Raw genomic sequence first — 25,353 nt, 5'->3', positions numbered from 1 at the left:
CCACAGTGTTAAAGCGGCACGAAGCGGAACGTGAGATAAAGTGGCGAGGCATGGTATTAAGAGAGACACAGACTCAGATGTTCGTTTCAAGGGTAATCACCAGGCTTTCTAACGGCTACCTTTTAAACATGGAAAGAATAACAAAAGCGTTCATTAATTTACTTTCGGGGCGGGGGGTGGAAAAGGGCCGATGGGGGTTCGATTCAATTAACTTTTTCATTATTTTCACCATGTTTAAAAGGCAGGCGTTACATTAGAAAGCCTGACGATGAAAGAACAAAGAACCGTTTCAAGGACAGAAAAGTGTGAGAGATAATCAGAAAAAGAAATAGAGAGAAGGAAGTTGCGCTAGCTGCGCAGAACAAAAGTAAAGTGAAAGAAAGGCATTTGAACCCTGTGGAGAAGGAAAAGTGGAATACAGACTTTTAAAGAGTGCAGAAGGTGCACGGTAAGGAGAGGACAGCATGACAAGTGTGCCGGAAGCACGAGAAGTGTGCAAGAGGCATGATAAGAAAGCAAAGGAAGGTGCAAGAGTGCACAGTGGAAAAAAGGAAAGCAAAGGGAATGTGCAAATGTACAAGAGGAAGAAACGAAGGAGAACAAGATGGGGTGCAGGAAGCACCTGAAGGTGAAAGGTTTAAAAGAAGAAGCAAGAAATAAAGAGGAGTTACAGATCAGAGTGGTCACCCCACGAAGGAGTAAAGAACCGGGCGGTTTCGAAAGTCTCTGATTGTACCCCACAAGTGAATTGGGTGTGAAAGGAGAGGTATATCCTGACAACTGAACTTGTGTTTTAAACCAAAAAGGGCTAAGCTTGGGAAGGGAACCCTGAGAGGCCTAACAAAGGTGGAGACTTGTTGTTTTGTAATGTTCAAAGGATTGAAACTTGAGGAAGGGAACCGTGAGAAGTTTCAAAACCAGTTGTTATATTTCTTTTGTGGTGTTTGGAACTTGAACAAGTTTTAGCTTGGGGAAGGGAACCCCAAAGAACTAAAGACGCTGAAAGTATTTGCGGATATTGCAAGGGCTCTGTGGAGAAGGTTACGAACAGCCATTTTTGATTGAACTTATTTTTGTGACATTGTCCGAACTACACCTGGTGAGAAGACCACCTGAAACCAAGCTTGGTTTCCTATTTTTTGTTAAAGCACTGTTTTCTTCCTTTTTTAAAGACTACCTATCACATTTTTGTAAAGAGTGAGGGCAAGTTTAGGTTTAGACAGACATACTTATTTTGGACTATCTGATGTTGACGGCCTTTAGAAACATCAGTTAAGGGAAACTTCCTTTTAAAGGAAGGGTCAGTTAGGCATTACACTAAGCCAGGAACCTTAACAAATAAAGGTTTTGAAACTAATATCTGAGCCTGTCTCTCTCTTGATACCATGCCCGTCTCACAACGTCGACCTCTCTGGCTCTCCCTACTGCATCGCCTTTATGGCATGGTGCGAATTTCGGCGTGTGATTTGGCATCTGATAATGGTACGCAGCGCCGCTCTCTCTTTGTGTTTTATGTCAGCGGTCAGTGAGGTGGGCCTCGATTAGGACTCAGCGTTCGATCACAACATGCTTACCCTAGCGTACTCAGTGTTTTGCATCCAACCTCGATGGCGGAAAAAATCAATCTGAGGAAGTAGTTGCGTGAATGATCATGGGTACCCATACAGGTAGGGTAAGGACAGTGTTACAGGTTCCCACCTTTTTTGATTTTCAATAAAAACATATGTAATACACTGCACCAACCACTACATGGCAGATTATGCACTACATGTGAATCTTAGCAGATTTCAAATGGTCCAGAAGTATAAATGTAGTTCAGGATGAATTGTGATTCTAGTCCATGCATGGCTCCTCCTAGTGTTCCTGTGACAAAATCTCAACAACTTCGCCAACATATAGGAGCAGCCACTTACCAAGTCTCTAGTCTTTAGGGTCTGGTGTGGCTATGCTGACTTGCCTAGATCCCACCAGGTCATCACCTTGATCGTTTCCACATAAATTGACACTGCTTCAGGGTGTGCAAAGAAGTGTGCCTTGTTGTTGTGAATTGTGAGCTTAGTCGGTTGTAACATGCCATACTATATGTGCCTCTAACAGAGTGTAAGCTTCACCTGTGTAAATTCTTTGTGTGCTTTTTGCACTGCAGGCATGAGATCTGGAAAAGAATGGACCATGACGTTGTTTAATATATTTCACTGACTTCCCCGGCAGCCTATAATATTTTATTTTTGTCCCAATGGTGCCGGACTTTCCCTATAATGGGTCTCGGAGACCCACCTGGTGGCAGTCTAGCCGCCAGTGACCTATGAACTCTCTCAATTATAAACAGATCAGACAGTAAGTCATTCAGTAAAATTGTATTTATTAATGCTTCAACTGCCTTTTCCATGGGTCCTTGAGTGCCTGTCTCCAGTACACTAATAATGCAGAGAGTACTACTCCTTGCCTGACCTAACTTGTCTTCAATCCGGGCTTCGATGATCTTCACTGTTTGAGTTAACAGCCATAGTGATACCAGCTTTGATGTACAGTCCTCCATATCTCCCACTCTTATCGACATCACCAATCGTGACGCAATTTTCCTGAGCCGGAGTTGCATAAGGTCAATTTTAATGGTGATTCCATCCACTATCGCCAGCATTGGACCTCAACTGTCCCTCATGTCCAAGTATGTCCACTAGATGGGATTTGGCGGTCTCTGCGCTATCACCAATTCCCTCTCCTTCACTCTGCCTCATGTTCCCACATTTGGCTGTGGGTATGGACCGTCGTTGCAGGACACAATTTTCTATTATCCACTGCCTGTTCTCACTTTTTTCTTTCTGGCGAGTTGTAGATGTTATCCACAAGAGTGAAAACCCCTTGGACGCTCTTGCTTTATTTACAATAGAGCACTTTAGTATTTATTGCTAGAACGGTGAATGTGAGCTCTAAAAACCACCAGCAGCATCACATGAACTAAGATATACCGGCATTAGCCTCCATTTCATAAACTTTACAAAAATCAAGAAATTATGGAAATAATTTAAGAAGGTTGTTTGTTCAGTAGACGTCAACTACACAATACAAACGTACATACAAGAATCGCATGTCCTTGAACACTAGCACAATAAGCAATACATTTAATAATAAATACACTTTGCTTTGAACATGTAGGTTGATCAAGACGGGCACCGGGACACAGATCTGCCATTATGAGGATACCCGGCTCTAGCAGTATTAGAGTACAGGTTAGCTATTTATTTACCAAATTACGGGTCTGTCTCATAGGCTAGCATAGTTTTTCCCTGTTAACTGTATCAAGGGTGAATTTAAGATAAAAAAAAAAGCTGCAAACACTCACTGGTTCTTGATCTTTGTCCACTTAGAAAGATATTGTACAAAGTTCATATTTGTTGGTATATAGCGCTGGTACCTTCTTCTTTGAACTCACCTTGCATTTTTCATCCAGCCACTTCTGTGGTTGAGCCAAAATAACTGTCAGCTAAATGCTTTCACCCTAGCCAAAAATCAGTAAATGCTAGCAAGACACAAACTGCACAATGCTCAGCACTCAATACCTTTTCAGAGCAAGTGAGCCAATCAGCAAGTGTGGCATACAATAGATTTACAGTCCAGTCCAGTTATTGATAAAAAAATAAAAGGAAACGTATTACTTAAAGGTCTCACTACTCACCCCATTTCCTGTTTTACCAGCAACCAAGCTGCATGCTGCAGGCCATTCGTGTCACAGCCAGGGAGAAAAGGGAAGAGAAAAAGTAGAAGAGCAAGCATTCAATGAATTTATCAATATCTCTGAATAAGCAAGCCCAAAAACAAAATCTTGGTTATAGGTACATTTTATTAACTGTTAGGCAGAAACCTGTGCAGTTCCCTCTGGGACCACTGCAAAAGATTGAAGACTGCAGGTGTTTGGCAGTAAACCCACTTGGTAGCAGTCTGTACCACACAGATTCACTTGGTAGCTGTGGCTGAGCAGTCAGACTTCCCTCAAGAAGAGTTAGGCAGTATACAGAGTATTCACAATAGATCAAGAGAACACAGTAGTACAAGTAAACACTGACCAGAGCCTGGTGTAAAAGAGATATAATTATTTATTGAAAACCACATCTAGAAAAACACAGGCACTAATAGTAAGCAATTCAAAAACACGGTCACTAAAAGATATACACTCCTTTCAAAGAATATTAGACAATTCTTTAGTAAAGCCCCACTTATTTTCAGACAGTGGTGAGTGCTTAACGCAGATGGCACTCCAATAATTCGTTTTAAAAGGGAGAGAAAAGCAGAGTATAAATTGAAACAGATCCCAACACTTTTGCAATAACACAACAAGAGAGGAAGGCAAAGTAAAACCGTGAGTTTAGAGTTCAGTAGGCCGGATCCACTTTAAGAGGATCAAAACGAAATGTGTCCACACGGTTGCAGTGCACAAAAGTCTTGAAAAGGTTCAAAAAGAGTTGGACCAGAGAAAGGAACCAGTTAGAAGGTCAAGGCGGCCAGCCCAGTCCAGAAGGTTAAGGGATTATTATTACCTTGTAGCAATCTTTAGAAAGGGAGGCCTGGCGGACATGGTACCTTAAAGTGGTGAGAATACTCCAGCGGGGTCAGTTGTTCCTGGCAGCGGATGCAAGTCGGTGCTTCGTCCGGGGGAAGAGAGGATCTCGTCGGGGAGGAAGACAGGAGTCCGTTGCACCAGGGAAGAAACCAGCCGCGGAGTTCTCAGGTTAAAGGAGCGGCCCTTTTATTCGCGGTCCAGTGGTAAGTGGCTATCCGGTTGCCGGGGTGCTTGGCACGGGCAATTCGACCACAAGACGGCCTGGGATGCGAAGAGAAGAAGGTAAACTGGTTGTGCCCACCAGTCAGGGGAAGAAGCCTCTCCAGCCGGGAGATCTTCTCTGTCGTCGGGAAGTGGTGAGTCGGTTCCGCAGGGCTCCACCAGTGGTGTCGTCGTGGTAAGTCAGCTCAGCTTCTCCCTCAGCGGATTCTCAGGTCCTGTGGCGACTTCTGAAGTTCCAGTCCCAAAAGCCCTGCTTTTATGCAGCACACCCCCATTCACTCAGCCTAGCTGTCAATCAAACATGCTAAGTGGTGAGCCAGAGTGTGACTTGAGTAACCAAGGTAACTCAGTCCAGGGTGCCTAAACCCCCTCCCACACCCCCTGTGGTACCCAGACAGAGTGGCACCACTTTTGGAGGCTTCTGTGGAGAAGCCCTCCAAAGAGTGGAACAAAGGGCTCGACTTGGGTTGGAGTCACAGAAGAGAACACAAACGCCATTTTAGAATCGAGTCCTGGCAAAAAATACCAACCGGCGAATTAATATTAATTAAATTAACCGGCGGTATGTTCGAGGCTATGAGAATTAAATAATTAAAGGTGGTAGCCTCGAACAATGGGAAAATCCCATAGGGATATATTTGCGGTCGAATATAAAAAGTAGTATCCACTGCCACCAGCCAAAACTCGATCAGGGGGGATGGAGACGTGCCCCCTCGACTAACAGACCCCGGGGCAATCGAATTGCCCCAACCAGTACGTCCACAATATGATGGTTTGTACCGGTTTCTGTTAATAATTTGGGACTAGTAAAGCCAATGGTGACTTTACATGCCCTGGAGACAGTAGTCAGTCCCAGGGTATGGAGTCTATGGTGGGGTGTCACTATGACACCCCTGTGTCACTGCACAGAGGGTGCTGTGTAACACACATAGTAAAAACACCCTATGGAGTAAAGGACCCCATAGCCCATAAAACACAAACAGTCAAAGGAACACCATAAATCATGTCATAAGTGGGAGAAAGAGAGTCTCACTCTTGGCAGGAGAAAAAAACAAACTCCAGAAATCCAGCAAAGCTGCTGGGGGACTCACTAGGTTAGGAAATTCAGCCTAAAGAGAGAATTCTCCCTAACATTAACACACACATTTCCTGTAATGCTAGCTATCTGCACTGCCAAGTAGTAATTCTGACCTTTAGAATTGTGTTCGCCTTTCAACTCTGTGGTCCATACAGCATTACATCAGTTTTATAGCCAGTCATTTACTGGAAATCTTTATCTAGAGTATCAAACCACAGGCCGAATTGTAATAAACATGTTCACTTCATTGAAAACAAGAGTAGCATTTGAATAATAAGTGTCACAAGGTCGAACAGAATCAGTTTAAGGTGAACAACAAAGTTGCTGGTAATATGATACTGCTTTATTAGGCATTATGATTCAAAAGCGCCAACTAATGGATATGAAACTGAACAACAGGATATCTTGTCCTTGAAGTCTAAAAAATAAAAGTTAATTGATTCAAGAAAACCCTCTGGTTCAACACAACTTTTTGGGTTTCGTAATACTCAATCCAGGGATCGCTTCCCGGGATATATTCTCGTTTCTTAGTCACAACAGCGCTTCAAGGCTATACCAATGGCAGTATGTGCTATGCAAGTGCCATATAACATAATATACAGTCTTGGGGGAGCTGGAAGGGTTGGGAGTCCCCACATTTCTTTACTGAATCTTCGGTCTGTAGTTGCAGGAGAACCTTCTGTATTGGTCCTGGGCACAGCACATGCGTGCTAGTCCACGACAGCAGCGAATCCAAAGGCTGTGTGAAATGGAAGTGAGCCCGAAAGCTAATAAATACAGCTAATACATTTGGAAAGTCAACTCCATGTTGACTACCTTGCCCCCCTGTACGATTTATCTTCTATTACGAACTTGAGGGAAACTGACAATTATTTTGTGGGATCTAGAATTGCTTCTCAATGTTGTGAAATTTCCAACTTGATAGCAGCCATAACTGCACATGCCCGCCACCCACAATACAGGGTCATCCTGTTCCCTCTATTTTGCAAGCGGCACATGTTGCTTAGATGCATTTAAAAACACATGTGGCCAAAGGTGGTTTATGGGAAAGGCAGTGACAATACGAAAGGGCCTGGAAGGGGGAGGGGAGGAGCTGCTAAACCTGCAGCAAGATGTAGCAATTTAACATGGTGCCTCCGGCGGCCTTAATATCCTGAAAACAAAATCCAGTAATTAAGTACCTTTGTGTCACGGCGTAGGTTGGGCCAGGGCGCTGCGCGGGCACACACAAAGAGACGGACACGGAGCCAGTGCTCAAACGTGCTCTTTATTCTTCCTCTCCAAACATTGTGCCCCGCCCCACCTCCCGCCACCCATCACTTCCCGTTCCCCGCATCAATTCCCTTCTCCCAACGCCCACCCCCCCATAACTACAGAAACGTCAACGTGACATCTCCCCCCTTTTTAAACAGTCACTAGGGTATTCACAACAGGTGAACATCTTCGGGGGGTCGCTAGCCCATTTCTTCAATCCAGCAGCGCTGCTTGTTCCGAGCTCGCTGCGGGCCTGATCTCATGAGCTCTGGTGGATTTCCACTGATCTAGCACTCCGCAGGCTCTTCCTGATCCGAATCATGCGTGTCTCCATGATCTCCCCGATAGGGGTTGTCCGAGGCATAGTCAATGGGAATGACCACGCGTCCAGTTAGTCTGTGCGTTCCCGGTGAGGGGATGCACTTGAAATGTGACGAGGTCCGAATGATGGAGCCCCCGAGCCTTGTGCTGTGATCATGGAGCCCTTCTTCTGTGTGACAGACAGCGGTTCCTCTTGGAAGATGGAGGTGTGCTTGTGGGTCTGTGGCTGCTTCACGGCTACAACTTCTCCCACTTCGATCTGGGGGATTTGCGCCCCTCTCCTTCTGTCTGCATAGTCCTTCATGCGTTCCTTTGCTTCATCTCGTTCTCTCAGATCCTTGTCAAGATCCGCACTAGGCTCCCTGGATGTGACTTGAGGAATCCTTGTCTGAATGTCTCTCCCAAACATTACCTCTGAGGGGGTTCGCCCAATGGTGCTGTGGGGAGTGATCAGATAGTCCCTCATTAGTTGGTTCAGTACTTGTTCATATGGCTGCCCCCCGTCAGCTTGGCTATCTGGAGAGCCCTTTTTAGGTGAGCCATAAAGCGCTCTATCATCCCATTAGCTTGAGGCCAAAAAGGTGTTATCTTGCGATGATGGAAGCCCAGAAAGGATGCACACTGGGTGAATTGGTGTCCTTTGAACGGGGGTCTGTCTTGAGCACTCTCGGGATGCCATAAGCGGAGAATATGCTGTCTAGGGCGGGGATGACGTGATGGGAAGCGGTCGATGATATGAGTTGGGCCTCCGGATACCGGGAATACTCGTCCATTACCACCAGCACGTATTTCCCTCCTTCAATGGGCCCGAAGAAGTCAGCCGCCACCGCTTCCCATATTCCTTTTGGTAGTTCTGACATCAATGGATCTGGGTGACGGTTTGGCGTGGTGAGGCATGCCTTCAAAGTTTCATCCACCATGGAGTCCATATTGGGAAACCAGACCTTCTGGCGCAACATGCGTTTGGTCGACACCATCCCTCAGTGATTCTCATGAGCCAGCTTGATGATTTTTGCTCTTAAGGATGATGGAATGACCAGTTTGCAGTCTTTAATAAGCAGATGATCATCTGATAGCGCCAGTTCGTCTTTGACTTGCACCAGCCGTTCAACTTCGGAGTGTACCGCGTCCCCTGCCGCTTTTCCCCTCTCTCCGGCCCTTCTCCACATACCCAATTTAAGGCCTTCACAGATGATTTGACAAGCCAGGTCACTTTCGGTTTCTCGTGCTCATTCCAACGTCTATCCCTTCAGGGGTGGATTGATGTATAAGGTACCGAAGATAACTGTCCACCACTGAGGGTTCTCGTATGCACCACTCCCGGGGTCTTCTGTACAATTAAAAAGGCATAGTCCTGCAGCCGCAGCCCCCGAGGTGGCATCTTTGCTTGGGGGTTCCCATATAGAAACAGTAGCGCTTGGTGGTCAGTGATAACCCAGAAGGGTTTGCCATACAAAAAGAGATGAAATATTTGCACGCCCAAACTACGGCAAGACCTTCCTTCTCTGCCTGGGAGTAGACCTGTTCAGTGGCAGAGAGACTCCGGCTGGCATATGCAACTACATGTGTCCTCGAGGGGTCACTGTGGTCCACTTAGTATGGCCACCAGACCTAATGGGCTGGCATCCACCGTGAGTTCCGTTTGGTAACTAGGGTCGTAATAAGACATATTCTCGGCTTTGGCAAGTCTTTCCCTGTTGATTTTGAATGCCTTTTGGCACTCATCTGTCTAGCTGAAGGTGGTATCTTGTCTGGTTAGCAGTCTCAGGGGCTCTCTTACCATCGCAAAGTCCTTGATATAGCACGTGCAGTAGCTTGCGAGCCCTAGGAGGGAGCGCAGTTCCGAGACGTTGGCTGGGGGTGCTGTGTTGTTCAGTGCAGCCACTTTGTCGGGGTTCGGGGTCATCCCTGACTACGAGAATATGTGCCTGAAGAATTTCAGCGTGCTCTTCCGGAATTCACACTTGTCGCGATTTAGGGTGAAGTTTGCTGCTTCCAGGTCCTTGCACACATTTATCAGGGCCTTGAAATATTTCTGCAGCCAAGGACACACCGAAACGTAACCTTTTGTAGCGGAACAGGTCTAAGTGGGTGACAAACGTGGTGATGTTCCTGCTTATGGGGCTTAGCACCAACTGATGATAGCCTTTCTGCAGGTCAAGTTTCGAGAAACTTTGGCCCCGTTCAGAAAGTGGATCATGTCATTGATACGTGGGGCCAAGTGTCTCTCCCGCCTTATGGCTTGATTTCGGCGCCTCATGTCCACGCAGAGTCTTATTGGCTCTGATCCCGTTTTCGGAACTGGCACTATCGGGGACACCCAAGTGGTAGGGCCGGCGGCTGGTTCGAAGTCCTGCTAGAGTAGCTTGTGCAGTTCGTCCTCCAGTTTCTTCTGGATATTGACAGGGATTCCACAGTAGTGTTGGGCCACCGGGCGTATGGATTTGTCTATGTGCAGTTTTATGGGTCTGTTCTTTAGCTTTCCAATACCCCGGAATATGTGTGGATAGAGGCTGTTGATCATTTCCATGGGGTCAATGTATTTATGGACCATAATGTTATACAGGTTGTGCATTGAGTCCCATGTCGGCCGCTGTTTTGAAGCTCAGCACACATCCACTATCTGTTTCGGTGGCCAGCACATGAATCGGTATCCTACTCATGTCCCTTATATAGACACGTGCCCTCGAACTGGCCTAGGCACTTGAGGGGTGTCCGTCTACTGTGGCGGGGCCCAGTTTCAGTTTCATGGGCAATTCCTTGAAAACTGTTTCACTGACAACGTTCACGGTGGTGCCTGTGTCGATCAGGATTTCGGTGGGTTGTTCATTTAGTTTAATGATCAGAGTGGGGCTGTGAGCGGTGGACGTGGGATTCCCCAAGGCATGGACATATGCTTTCTTCTTCTGGTCTCTGTCATAAATCACCAAGGTATCTTTTGAAAAGGATACGGTGACCAAAAAGGATACAATTGGTAGGGCTCTTCCGGATCCTTATTCACACGACTTGATAGCAGTGAAGTCAAATTAGACCTTCCAAATGATACAGCTCTCTGACTGGTGAAACAGGCAGAGAGAGGGATCACTGGAAAGGGCGTGCAAGCTTTATAGGAAGTCAGCCTAGGAATAATAAAGCATCATGAGAAACTGTCCCAAATCAACTATAGCACAGCAATAGCACTAACTACAACACTGACCTGTAGGCTTAGAACTGAAGTCTCCACCAAAGTCTCTGAAGAAATCCAGGAGTTGAAATTACGAAAAGGAGGGGCAGGTTAGTAAGGGAGACTTATCCCGAATGGCACAAGGCTCACGCTAGATACCGGGTTGGTGCACCACAGGATAGCGTCCAAAGTACTGTGCACAATCACCTTCAAAATACAGTTGTTGAAATACTTCCTTTCCCACGTAGAACAGAAATATGATGAAATGAGTCCACCTGTTATCTCATCACAAGTGCCAGGGATTCACTCCAAAGCAAAGCATTGTATGCGTGTGGATTTACACGTTTCAACAGATTTCAAAAGCCTGCGTGCAGGTTTACTCGCGACCGAGTTCACGCAGCCGGAACAGCCGCGCTTGCAAGCGTGAGGATTCACACGCAACACAAGGACACGCAACTAGGACCGCAGCGTGTAAAGAGTAGAGTAGACTGCGTGCGATACGCAAACAGAAGTGCACGCAGTCAGAGCAGCCGTACCTGAAGAGTTCCAGAGTCCGCGTGTGTATTACCTGCGAACAAAGTACACGCAGCCGGGACAGCCGCGCTAGTGTCCGTGTGAGAATTTACACGCGACCAAACTTCACGTAGTCAGGAAAACAACATGCGAAGAAATCAGGAACCCGCGTGTCAGGATACACGCGACTGAAGAGCACGCAGACAGTGCGGCCAACCTGTGACTTCCAGGCAGCAGCTCCAAGAATTTGCGTGTGGAAGAAAACACGCCGAAGAAGCCAAGGAAGTAACTGAAGAGAATGCGAGGACGCAGATCAAGGGTTTCAGCTACTAAACACCATATTGGTTCAATCAGAAGCAGTGAGCGACGTATCCACGCTGCTTATGAACGCACTGCCATAACACATGTGACTAACTTGAATCACGTGAATTTAACGACGTGACTAATGCAGACGTCGTTTTCCCGGCAGTGCATCAAGCAACCTCCATTTAGAATAGAACGGTCTAGCAGTTCTATGAGCATAACTCGTTCTGCGTGAAGATGCTGTTCCAGGTCCAGAGGTAATTTGTCCAGCATGCATGACAGTGCCACCCCCCAAAGGAGCAGCCTCTCCCCTTTTCAAATGGAATTTTCTTAATAAAGCGGGAGCATGGATATTGGAAAGAGGTTCCCAGGACCTATCTTCCGGACCATAGCCTTTCCAGTCCACCAGATAATACGGCCTACCAGAACGTAGTCTCATATCCAGTATTTCATGTACCTCGAATTCGTCTGAACCTTTCACAGAAACAGCAACAGGCCGTAGAGGCAATCTAGTAGCATCGGAGCATGGCTTGATGAGTGACACGTGAAATACTGGATGCACTCGCCATCATTTTGGCAATGCCAGACAGACAGCAGCCGGGTTAATCACGTTGAGCACTTCATATGGCCCAATGTACTTAAGCAACAGTTTCTTTTTACCAGGTATCCTCAAGTTCTTAGTGGACAGCCATACTTTCATGCCTGCTTTGTAGACTGGTGCAGGGAATCTATGAGCATCAGCATAGGTCTTATCTCGTTTTTTAGCCTGCTCCAATTGCTGCTTCACCTTCGTCTGTAGACCCTTTAGATCTCTGACATTACGAACTGCTGCAGGAGTATCCATAGACAAACCGGAATCCAACGGAATGGATCGGGGGTGTTGCCCATACAGAGCATAGAAAGGTGAAGTACCTATGGCACTATGGTAGGAATTATTGTAGGCAAATTCCGCTGCCGGCAGGACATTGACCCAGTCTGACTGGAACTGCAGACACAAACACTGCAGGTAATGTTCCATAGTGCTATTGACCCTCTCAGTCTGTCCGTCCGTTTGGGGGTGATAAGCACTAGACATCCTCTCATCAATTAGTAATGCCGAGTTTAGTGCTCTCCAAAAACGTGATGCAAATTGAGAGCCCCTGTCGGTAATTATCACTGAAGGTAGACCAAAAAAACGGAATGTATGCCAGATGAATAGGTCAGCTAGGGCAGCAGCTGTTGGTAACCCAATACAGGGAACAAAAAGAGCCAATTTCGTAAAGTAGTCCACCACAACCCATATGGTATTGTAACCATTATTTCTTGGGAGTTCTACCACAAAATCCATCGATATCATCTCCCATGGTTTGTGAGGAACAGGTAAGGATTGGAGTAAACCCACTGGTTTGCCAGGAGTGTTCTTGCATTGGATGCATACAGAACATGTTGAAACATAATCTATAACATCTTGTGTTATGGAAGGCCACCAACACCATCTTTTGAGCAGCTCTAGGGTCTTCTTCTGTCCAGGATGGGCTGCCATTAAGGAATCGTGTCCCCAACTGAGAGCCTTGTTCCGAGTGGTAACTGTTGGTAGATAAAGCACCCCTTGTGTGAAAGGCAAACCGTTGTGTACGTCTAGATTCAATTCCTGAACCAATCGGGGATTTTGTTCCACCCATTCCTGTAATCCATGTTTTAGGGAAGGTTGGGAAGAACTACATATCACATGGTCTGCCAACAACGTATTTTGCACCGGTGGTTCTTCCTTCACCTCCTCACCGATGCGGGATAAAGCATCCGCTTTGACATGTTGTCTGGCAGGACCATAAGTAATCTGGAAATTATATTGAGCAGAAAACACATGCCATCTGGCCTGTCGAGCCGTAAGACATTTCATAGTTTTGAATGCCTGAAGATTCCGATAATCAGAGTACACCAACACCTGATGTTTGGCCCCAAGATGATGATGTCGCCATTCTCGGAAAGCATCCTTGATCGCAAGTAATTCCCTCTCAGTAACGGTATAGTTCTGTTCGTATGGAGTTAGCTTACGTGAGAAAAAAGCGACTGGATGCTCCTCCTCGGTTTCTGCACAAACTTGCGAAAGTACAGCTCCTGTAGCGACACTGGAAGCATCCGCTTCAACGATAAACTGACAATCAGGATCAGGATGTTGAAGTACAGGTGCAGTGGTAAATGCTTCCTTTAACATCTCAAAAGAGGCTTGGGCGTTCTGGTTTCAACAGAATGATACTTTGGAACTTGTTAAAGCTGTCAATGGGGCCACTGTTTTGGAGAAGGAACGAATAAATCTGCGATAAAAATGCGCAAAACCTAGGAATGACTGTAGCGACTTGACATTATGTGGAATGGGCCAATTCAATATGGCCTTCACTTTGGAACGGCTCATTCGAACACCATGATTGGTAATGTCGTAACCTAGGAATTCAACTTCTTGTGTATGAAAGACACATTTCTCGGCTTTAACAAAGAGTTTGTTCTCTCTGAGCCTTTGTAGGACAGCATACACATGTTCAACATGTTCTGGGAAAGATGATGAATAGATCAATATGTCATCCAAGTAGATCACCACGAATTGGTCCATCATGTCTCTGAAGATGTCGTTCATGAAGAACTGAAATGTGGCGGGAGCGTTACAAAGGCCAAAAGGCATCACCAGATATTCATAAAGGCTGTACCGCATCTTGAAAGCGGTCTTCCACTCATCGCCCTCACGAATGCGAACCAGATTGTATGCTCCTCATAAACCCAATTTAGAAAAGTACATGGAGTACCTAGCTGATCTAACAAAACATTTATCAATGGCAAAGGGTACTGGTTCTTTATGGTGATGTCATTAAGAGCCCTGTAATCAATGCAGGGCCTTAGATCTCCCTCTTTCTTTGGAACAAAGAATAATGGGGAGGCAGCAGGCGATTGGGATGGCCGCATGAATCCCATATCAAGAGCTTTATTGATGTATTCTTTCAGGACATCCTCTTTGTGAGTTAAAGAGTAGACACGACCAGTAGGGATTTTAGCCCCAGGAATTAGTTCAATCGGACAATCATACTGTCTATGTGGAGGCAGCTGTTCTGCCTGGCCTTTGTCAAAAACATCAGCATATTCCGTATATTCACATGGTATATGGGTACTGATCTGTTGTACCACACTGATAGTGGAACCTCCCTCCATAGAGGCCAAAATATGTGATTTGGTTGACACCTCCTGACTGGTAAAGAAATGTTCACTGCAATAAACGGAAGGATATTGGATCAATCCCGTAACCCAGTCAATGGTTGGATTATGAAGCGTCAACCAGGCAAGACCAAGCAATAGTTTGTACTGAGGAGCCACAATGATATTGAAAATCATTTCCTCTGAATGACCATTTGATAAAGTAATCCGAATAGGTACAGTCTCCTGGTTTACCATACCTGAAATCAAGACTGACCCATCCACAGTATTAACTGTTTCAGGTTTGTTCTTGTTTACAAGGGGTATAGAACATTTTTTAGCATACGTGATATCAATGTAATTATTTGTGGCTCCGGAATCAACCATAGCTCTGGAAACTAATTCTTGGTCAGCAAAACGTAACGTCACCTCAACAGCTATAGGTGCGTACGCTGGAATGGTATGGGAGTCCGATGTAACACTCGACACAGGGACTCCTGCTACTGTCGAGTTTTGGCGTTTCCCGAACGCTTAACTGGTTTCTTGGGACATGCCGCCAGTAAATGCTCAGATGCACCGCAATACATGCATAGATTGTTTTTCCCTCGGTTCTCTCTCTCTGCATTAGATAACAGACCTCTCACGGCACCAATCTGCATTGGTTCAGGGTCATTTGAGGAAGCTGCCGGTGCCTCCGGACAAACCGGTGCTTGCAAAAAAGGTTTTCTCTCTCCTTTGCGAGCATTTTTTCGAGCATCGATTTGTAGAATCAAATCGAGCAATTCTGTGAACTCTGTAGGAACCACAGGGACCGTAGACAAGGCGTCTTTTAGTTCTTCTGAAAGACCCTTGTAGAAAACAGCCGTTTTCTTGTCTTCAGGCCATTGGGTTTCGGCTGTTAATTGATTGAATCTGGCTATGTAAGCCAACAGAGTTTGACTACCTTGTTGTAGACTTAGCAACTCCAGATCTGTGGCTTGAGTGGTGTAGCGCATATCAAAGACCTTACTCATAGCAGCCAGAAGATCATCGCAATTGTACAGCAAAGGACTGTTTTATTCTAATAAAGTATTATCCCAAGCAGCAGCTGTACCCCTCAAATGGGAAAGCACAAATGCTTCTTTTGTAGTTAAATCAGGAAACGAGTTAGGCCTGCACAGGAAATGGAGTCAGCACTGATTGACAAAGGTTCTATAGGTTTTAGGATCACCTGTGAACCTTTCCGGGGGAGCCAAAGGAAACTGTGTTGGCATAATCACTTTAAGGGTTTCTTGTGGTGGTGCCGGTGTCCCAGATCCAGATGCAATGGCCACTGGAGCCTGTGCTCCCTGAGGACTGGCATGAATGGCGTCTTGCATAACATCCATGCGATGCCGCAATATGTCCTGTGCCGTAATCATTTTGTTTCTCAAATCAGTGATTAACTGAGTCAAGACAGTTAAAGGATCCGTACCCTCCATGGCTTCTGATTCTGTCATAAATCACCAAGGTATCTTATGAAAAGGATACGGTAACCAAAAAGGATACAATTGGTAGGGCTCTTACTGATCCTTATTCACATGACTTGATAGTAGTGAAGTCAAATTAGACCTTCCAAATGATACAACTCTCTGACTGGTGAAACAGGCAGAGAGAGGGATCACTGGAAAGGGCATGGGAGCTTTATAGGAAGTCAGCCTAGGATAAATAAAGCATCATGAGAAACTGTCCCAAATCAACTATAGCACAGCAATAGCACTAACTACAACACTGACCTGTAGGCTTAGAACTGAAGTCTCCACCAAAGTCTCTGAAGAAATCCAGGAGTTGAAACAACGAAAAAGGAGGGGAAGGTTAGTAAGGGAGACTTATCCTGAACGGCATGAGGCTCACGCTAGATACCGGGTTGGTGCACCACAGGATAGCGTCCAAAGTACTGTGCCCAATCACCTTCAAAATACAGTTGTTGAAATACTTCCTTTCCCACGTAGAACAGAAATATGATGAAATGAGTCCACCTGTTATTTCATCACAGGTGCCAGGGATTCACTCCAAAGCAAAGCATTGTATGCGTGTGGATTTACACGTTTCAACAGATTTCAAAAGCCTGCGTGCAGGTTTACACGTGACAGAGTTCACGCAGCCGGAACAGCCACGCTTGCAAGCGTGAGGATTCACACGCAACAAGGACACGCAACTAGGACCGCAGCGTGTAAAGAGTAGGGTAGACTGCGTGCGATACGCAAACAGAAGTGCACGCAGTCAGAGCAGCCGTACCTGAAGAGTTCCAGAGTCTGCATGTGTATTACCTGTGAACAAAGTACACGCAGCCGGGACAGCCGCGCTAGTGTCCGCGTGAGAATTTACACGCAACCAAAGTACATGCAGCCCAGGACAGCCGTGCTAGTGTCCACGTGAGATTACACGCGATCAAACTTCACGTAGTCAGGGAAACGCATGCGAAGAAATCAGGAACCCGCGTGTCCAGATACACGCGACTGAAGAGCACGCAGACAGTGCGGCCAACCTGTGACTTCCAGGCAGCAGCTCCAGGAATTCGCGTGTGGAAGAAAACACGCCGAAGAAGCCAAGGAAGTAACTGAAGAAAATGCGAGGACGCAGATCAAGGGTTTCAACTACTAAACGCCATATTGGTTCAATCAGAAGCAGCGAGCGATGTATCCACGCTGCTTATGAACGTACTGCCATAACACACGTGACTAACTTGAAACACGTGAATTTAACGACGTGAATAATGCAGACGTCGTTTTCCTGGCAGTGCATCAAACAACCTCCATTTAGAATAGAACGCTCTAGCAGTTCTATGAGCATAACTCGTTCTGCGTGAAGATGTTGTTCCAGGTCCAGATGTAATATGTCCAGCATGCATGACAGTCGCTTCCCGAGGAGCTGGGGTCTGAGTTGGATGGGGATAGTGATTGCTCAACTAAGTAACGTACGTGACGCCTTGATCGTCGCTCGCGTCTAGCTCGCGTTATGCATCTCCTTCGGTCTCTCCTCTCTCTTCTTTGCTTGTCCTCCCCAGAGTCTTGTTCTCAAGAGTCTAGGGGTGCCTGACTTAACAAGTCTTGGGAGGAGGTACTAGGATAGCTCCCTGAGGAAGAATGGGGTTTTGTTTTGGGTCTGGATGGTGTCTCTCTGGTGCAATCTTTTCCTCGGTCTCTGAAGAGTCTGCACACCGATTTGAAATGGCCTTCTTCGCCACACGTGGCACAGCGCTGACTGATCGCAGGACAGACCCCTTCATGAGGATACTTAAACCCGCACTTATAGCAAAAGAGTTCTTCCGATCTTCTCTCCGGCTGGAGTCTGTGGATGCTTTCCCCTTGTGTGGGGCTATTTAAGCCCGCGACCTGCAAGTCTATGGTCCTTTCGGCATGGGCCAGCACCCGTATCTCATCCAGGGTGCGTTGTTTCTGTAGCAGCTTCCTCATAAATGTCTGAGATTCGCACCCTGCTATGATTTGGGATCTTAATGCTTCAGTGAGTAGTTGACAAAGTCGCAATGTTTCATCTTTGTGTGAAGTCGCATGACATAGGCATCCATGGTGTCACCTTTATTTTGCTTGGTGCTGTGCCACAGGTGCCTCTCATAGTTCACATCGGTGTGCGGAGTGAAGTACGCAGCTAGAGCATCCTTCAGGTCCTGAATAGAGTCTATGGTGTCAGGGAGCATCTAGTCGATGATGTTGCGAGCGGCCGAGCCCACCGCTAGCTTCAAAAGGAATATTTGGCGAGCGTTTTCTATGGGCCTGTGGCCCCCATGTATAGGTCAAAGTCTCTGATCCACTTGCTTCATCTAGGGTCCATATTGCTGGTATCAGTAACGTCAAATGCACCCGGCATCTGGGCCGCCAGCGTGTCTGGTAGCCTGTATGGGACCTGATCTACCTCCGGCGGCCCTGGTCCAAGCTGTCCCTGGCCTTGGGCTTGCGCCCCTTGGTCATTGTCCTAACCTGACATTGTGTCTTCTTGGGCCTCCCCATAAATCCTGTGAAGATGTGGAAGGTTCTCTCACCCAGATCCCTTACTTGCCCTTATTCTGGGAGATGGCCGCCACTCCTGGGCACAAGCACCATCCCTAGCAGGGTCTCCGGTCTTTTGGAGTGTCAATAATATAATGGGAAGTCTCGCAGTATACTTCCAGGCTTCCAGTCTACTGGGATGCCCGCCTCTAGTAGGCACAAGCACCATCCGTGGCCCCTATGCTCCTGGTGGGTTTCCTGTCTGGGGCATGTCCCACACACAAAGAGATGGACATGGAGCCAGTGCTCAAACGTCCTCTTTATTCTTCCTCTCCAAACATTGTTCCCCACCCCACCTCCCGCCACTTCCCGTTCCCTGCATCTCTTCCCTTCTCCCAATGCCCCAGAGATAAGGGCTGACAGCCAGCATTTGAGTGCCGTAATGAAGGTGAGCCAACAGTGGGCGCCGTGCCATGCCAATCCTTTTGAGCCCAGTGAGTGGACCTCAGGGTATACAGCAACATCAGAGGGGCCAGCAACCTTTGGTGCTGCGCACCCGTTCTTACGGAGAATCATCTGCAGAGGCAGCAGCCTAACGTCCCCTGTGGAGCGTGTACTTGTGACCCAATTGAAGGTAAAATTGGGGAGGTGCTGTGGTCTGTGTTTGCTGCTGTAGCAAAGCGCTGCGCTCAGTGACGATCCTTCAGATAGTGTCCCTTCTCCCTAGAGGAGAGCCCCTTTCCATGAGGGTTGGGAGGTGAGGCCAATAACCAATAGTCTCCCTAGGGGTGATTACATGCAGGAGGATATCATGGAGCGGGACTCCTCTCCTGGGGATAAGGACGTGATTGGGAGGAACAACCCCTTTAAAACCCAACCCCGGAGGCTGATGTCAATGTCCAAATTTTCCACACATAAGCTCCCATCCAAAACTATGCGTTATTATAAAATAATAAACCACCCGGATGTCATAGGTTTAGGGACAAAGAAGAGCTTGAGAACGCTACAATCAAACAGGACGAAGGCTCGATCAGCTGTTGTCTATTGGACTGATGTTATGCTGGGGCCGTCCCCCCTATTTAAACTGAACAGCAAAGAAGTGCCGTTTTCTTTGTCATCTCCAACCCGTTCAGCAGTGACTTGTGCATTTCCGGTATGCAGAGAGCTGTTTTATGCCCAGAAGGAGAACCCAACAACTGAGGGGGCCGCATCAAAGCACGTAAGGATGAACTTGGGCTTCGGTAAACTGCGGCAAGACATCTCCAAAGTTGGAGAGTGAAGCAGCTCGACGCCCGAGAAGCGTCTTACAAGTCGGTTGAGAACTGGCGCAGTGAACCTGGAAAGGTGTTACTGCAACCTGTAGTGGGTTGACCGTTGGGTCCGAAAACAGTGATTAGACCGCCTACTGTAGCCTACAGCTATACTCTGTAGGCAAATGTGTGGCGAGTCCAAGAGACTGGTGGTGGCGTGACCCATCATGGGTGGACCAAGGGATCCGACAATCATGCCGAGACTGCCAGCCATAAGTGGCCGTGGAGAAAAGCAGGACACAGAAACCGCGTGAAAGAAGTTGAAGTATAGAGCGAGGACCTGTGACCCCTGGCAAATGTGGTGAAGAGTTCCTCAGGAGAAGGTAACAGGAACAGATATAAGGCCAGGAGGGGGACCATAAGCCGAGGGGAAGTAGTGAGCCACTTTGTAGCACAATTCCCAGGACAGTTCCACAAGAGTGGTGTTCTGCAGAGTCCAGAAGGGCTAAGAGAGCGCCTTCATCGTACCAGTGGGGGGAGAATAAAAAAGCATAAAGAAAGACAAGGGCGTGGAAACCTCCATAAAGGAATTACAAGTATTGCTAAGAAATATCGGGAACCAGTTAAGAGAAGGGAGTGATTCTCCTAGCCCAACGAGGATCCTGTCGAACAGTTTGTTTTTGGGTTACAAAAAGCCCACAACTTTCTTCAAGTTTTTTGTTGAGAAAAACTTGCCATCTTTGGGACACTTTACATCCAGGAGAAGGGAGTCATTCTCCTCGGTCACGAGCAGACACAAAACGTATATTATTGTTTATCGTAGTAAAAGGGATAGTGTAGAAGCCATTTTTACTGGAACAGTGCCTTTTGATTTAGACATACATGCTTCCTGCTGATCACCCCGACTTTCTTTAGTTTAGGTAGTGTAAGGGTGCAGAAGGAGAAGACCGACACACAGGGTGCATGGTTGTTGGCCTACACTTTTATTAACCAAAATAAAATAGGGAACCATCTCTGGTCGCCCTTAAGGCTGTGGGAGCGGAGCACTGTTGTGCGTTTCCGACAGACCATGTCGGCGCGGAGGCTGCGCCTGCTTCTGGAGACACTGCAGTGGGCCATTTCACGCCTGTGTGCACATAGAAGCTGTGGGCAGGTGCTGACCACCAGCTAACGGGAGGTGCAGACGAGCCCGAGGAGGGCCGCGCTGGGCCCGGGTCTGGCAAGGGACGCAGCAACAGACAGTAGTTGGAGCTGTGTGGCTGTTGTGGCGAGGGCTGGTCTCCCTATGCAGAGTGGAGATCCTTGCCAGGGAAGGACTTCCCAATCGGTCACCAGGTTTATCGTAACCAAGTTTGCTTGATCAGATTGCTGACTCGCTGGGCACGGTACGATACCTACACACACCAGTCTGCGGCCTTGGATCCTCCAGGGACACTGATGCTGGAATCAGCTTGTGAGGGGAGCGGTGATGGAGTGGCCGGGGTCCCCCGGGATCGGAACCTGGGTGAGGAGGCAGCACTGTGGGTGCCAAGATGGTGCAGAAGGTAACAGGGGTGGGGTGCACTGTGTGACGCTGCCATGTGCCCCTGAACCTCATGCACCACAATGAATAGCAGGAGGGGAGCCAGCTAAGCAAGACCACTTAGGCAGCTGGTGGTGGGACCCCCAGGCTCTGACATACTGTGTCTGGAGTGGATTTTGGAATTAACAGTCTTAGAAGCAACAGAGGTTCAAGCAAACGTTTCTGCATATACCAAGGAACAGTACTCTATCCTAAAAGACTTTCCATCAGCAATTTTCACATACACGTGGAAAGAGTAGGCACAAATCACCATCATCAAGACAAAGCAACCATTGTTGCCAGTCTGAATCCCTCCAAGAAAGCCAACCAACCATATAGTACATCCTGTGAAAAAACAAAGTCCCCCTCCGGTGGATCACCCAAGTGGAGGTTGCCACCATTCCCACGGATAGAGATGGGAGCATTTCATTTGTCAGTGGCCGGGCTCTTTGAAATAGAGCTTCTAGTACTGGGATGCCCATTGGTATTCGCAGCAGAATTCTTGCAATATTAATGGGCAAAAGTTCACAAGGGCAGAAGCCTTTTCTAAAAGCAGTAAGCAAGGTGTATGCATGCAAAGTCCCATTTGACACCTGTTACGCTCACCTGGTATCCACGGGGACGCCACTCAGCTCTGGTTGGATGATATGCGCCTCGAACCCTCTCCCCGATCCCTGGGTAGTGCCTCAGATGGAAGTTGAGCCTGAAATACAGGAGAGCTGGATTCAAGACTTAACTGTCTCTGGTAGGGTGTTTTACCACCTCCTTTGGATTCAAAACCTTCCCTTGGCCCTCTACTCACCTTAATTCTTTTGAAGGCGTGCTTTCGGTCCTGCTCTTCGTGGCAGGGGTGCATAGTCTCGTGTGGGCGTGAGTGACCAAGTTGCTTCACTGGTGTGAGCCCTTTTGAGTGTCTTTAAGGTAGTTCTTATTGCTTTACAGTCTTTGTATTCTATTCTGTTCTTTCCTTCCTTCCCCTTATTGTTATTAATGTCTTATTTCTTCTCTTTAGGTGTGCAAAGAGATTTCAGCGTTTTCGTGCGAGTTGGAGCTGAGCACGAGCCGCTAAATGAAGGCGCGGTGTGTGCGATGCTGTCCGGTAAGTAATGCACGAAGTGCGGCGCTGTTTTGCCTTTATTTGCTAACCTGTGTCTTTCCCCTTCCTTCGTAGGCCGCAATGCTCTTCGCCGTTTGCAGTGATGTTCCGGAATGATGCTGACCAAGAGGCGACTAACCAGGTAAGAATCTTGTGGTTTTCGTTGTTCGTGTGGAACCGTGAGTATGCGCTCACTAACGCTGCTGTTCTCCCTCCTTTTCAGGTTGCTGCTTTCCGGGAAGCATGCGGTGCCCAGATGATGGAGTTCGCTGAATCGGCTGTCTCCAGGTAAACAGAATCAGGAGCCGATGATGGGCTGAAGACAGGATGCTACTCGCAGGTAAGTTTCCAATAACAATGTTCTTTTTCTCTCTGCAGGCATGGGGTCCCAAGAATAGCAGGCATCAAAGAATCCTGGAGGCCAAACTGGACACGGTGAGCATTACGCTGCAAACAGCAGAATAACGCGAAGAGTGTTCTGCTGTTTGGGTGCAGTTTAAATAGTCTTCAGGAAAGTAGTCCAGGTAAAGTAGTCCCAGGCCACCCACACCCTAAACACTATACCGCATAACTCAGTTCTTGGTAACTGAGCTGTGTGAGTGACTCCATGTTGACTGAAGCCCCCAAGAAAAAAGTTCCAAGTAAAATAGTCCCAACCTAAACATGTTCTCCATAGTGATTATGAGCCTGGTGGCAAGGGCGCCAGGACTGACTCCAAGAGAGTTTCGGGTGAGATTTTATGGCCTTTATGGCCATAGTGGAACCCTGAAACATGGTCCTACCTGGCAGGCTGACTTGCCCGTGGGGGTCAGGGGTAAGGATCATGACAGCACCCTAATGTAATAAATCAACAATGGTGACAGGGAAAAGAAGCAGGAAAGGTTCGCAGAGCCGAACATTTTTCTGCCATGTGGTACAAAGGGGAAACAATCTACCCAGGAGAGGTCCAGACTGTCCTCTCCATCGAGGGACCCTGTAATGGCTGCGTTGGGGCGCACTGAAAAATAGATGTAGTGTCTCAAGGACAAATTCGACAAACTATCAGAGGTGGCACAAATGGACTCTATAACCTCAGTTCTGGAGCAGAAGACAACCCAGTTGGACCAGAGGTGTGCCCATTTGCCCAATAGTGAAACAGATGTGAAAGGAGTGGGGACTTCTCTCAAGGGCAGAGTGCTATAGAACAAAGACTTGAATACCTTAAGAATGCCGTTCGAGCAAAGTAAATCAGGGTCACTGGTCTCCCATCTGGTGCAGAGGGGGTTGACTGAATTGCCTTCGGAACCACTCACTTCCACAGATACTCTACTTGGAGATAGAAGAGGACCCCATATATGTTGATAAATGCTACCGGATCAAGGTGCACTCCTCAGACAGAGGGCCGGATTCTCAAATGGGACCGCCACTCATCATAAAGCTCTCTCATGCCCGGGATAGGGATAGTGTGCTAAAGGCAGCAAAAGATAAGGGGAACCTGGAATACCTGCAGCAAAGGATTCTCATCTTCTCAGACCTTTCTACGACAACTGAGAAGAGGAGGAACACATTTAATGCAGTTAAGAAATCTTTCCTCGCACAAGGTGTAAATGCGGGGATGCTTCAACCAGCTATGCTGAGGGTTGCCTCAGAGGACAAGGAATACATGTTATGGGACACCGAGGGGGCAGAAGGAATCTTATTATCTATCTCCGTTGAAGTTGGTATAGACAAGGGCTAAACGAAGAGGTATTTAGATGGTAGATGACGCACATTTACTCCAATGTTGAGAATGTCTTCTTTCCTGGTACTTGGCTTGTGTTTTTAAAAAAAAAAAAAAAAATTTTGGTAGTAAAATTAATTACACCTTTTCAAAAAGTAATAAAAAAATTACAAAATAATAATTACAAAGCTTCACTATTTCATCTCTAACATAAAAACCCAATGACAAATTGTGATATGTTTACAAGTTTACAAACATGTTTGGCTAGCAATTTTACATAAAATATAGAGGTATTTCCTAACCTTCAACAAAGGGATACTTCAAGAATTTAAAATGGATTACTGTACCAAAACATCACCAATCTAGCCCTCGTAGTTTCAGAGATACTCTTCTTTTTTTTTGTCGCCAATCCTCATGGCTAATTCCCAACAAAATATCATGGATCACTCGGGTTCTAGCAATTTGCCAAATCACCATTTTTTTTTTGTTGCGAGCATTGGTGCTTGCTATGTGGACAAAAAAATCTTCTCTTATTTAAACTTAGATTTTTTCAACTAAAATGTCATATACGCAACACCCGTTGGGCCCACAGGAACATATTTACAGAGGGATGATTATACCCCCTCACTTACAATTTGCAACCCACTATTCTTTTCTTTTAGTGCCGCTTCGATTATATTCACGAGTCTCACCGTCGCCAGTATAATGGAATGTTATATCCCCACATGCATCATAACCAAACCATTTGGCTTCAAAAAATGAGTTATCTCCCATATAGGTGCCTAAACATTTCAGTCTTTGTGTGATTCGAAATGCGGGCAATACAGAAATAAGTGCTCTAATGATTCTAATTCATTAAGGTTCACACAGAACCAGCAAATCTCTCCAACCCCAGACTCTCGTTGTCCGATCCATTTACGAAAGCGTGTGCCTGTATGGATTAGGTCAAGACAAAATCTCATGTAGATTTTTCTGGCTTTCTTATCAGGAAAGCACAAGATATATCACCTACGTGGAGTGTATGCATGTCTGAATCTAGCATAGTTGGTAAATGACGCATATCCTGCAATTAAATCAGCATTGTGAGCCCACGCATTCATGTGAAACCATTAACAAACCAGGGAGATGGATTATGTCTTGCTTTGTCAAATTCAGAGAAATTAACACATGGTTCATTCACTTTTGAAAGGCGGAATTGGGGCTGAATAATC

The 25,353-nt window shown here is 46.7% G+C and overlaps 1 protein-coding gene across 4 annotated transcripts in view; it reads right to left on the bottom strand.

Annotated features, from left to right (window-relative positions):
* PUS10 (pseudouridine synthase 10) overlaps positions 1-25,353 on the bottom strand; it is a 1,772,971-nt gene that overhangs the window by 1,254,943 nt on the left and 492,675 nt on the right. For all 4 annotated transcript variants that reach the window (XM_069608030.1, XM_069608029.1, XM_069608031.1 and 1 more), the window contains one exon: positions 3,677-3,711. In XM_069608030.1, the coding sequence (XP_069464131.1) occupies positions 3,677-3,711 (35 nt within the window). The remainder of the gene's footprint in view (positions 1-3,676; positions 3,712-25,353) is intronic.

Source organism: Ambystoma mexicanum, chromosome 4q, assembly GCF_040938575.1.
Source record: "Ambystoma mexicanum isolate Mex_15411 chromosome 4q, UKY_AmexF1_1, whole genome shotgun sequence".
In the NCBI taxonomy this organism is placed as follows: Eukaryota; Metazoa; Chordata; class Amphibia; order Caudata; family Ambystomatidae; genus Ambystoma; species Ambystoma mexicanum.
Note: the sequence above shows the minus strand (reverse complement) of the source record. Positions and strands in the feature narration are given on the sequence as shown.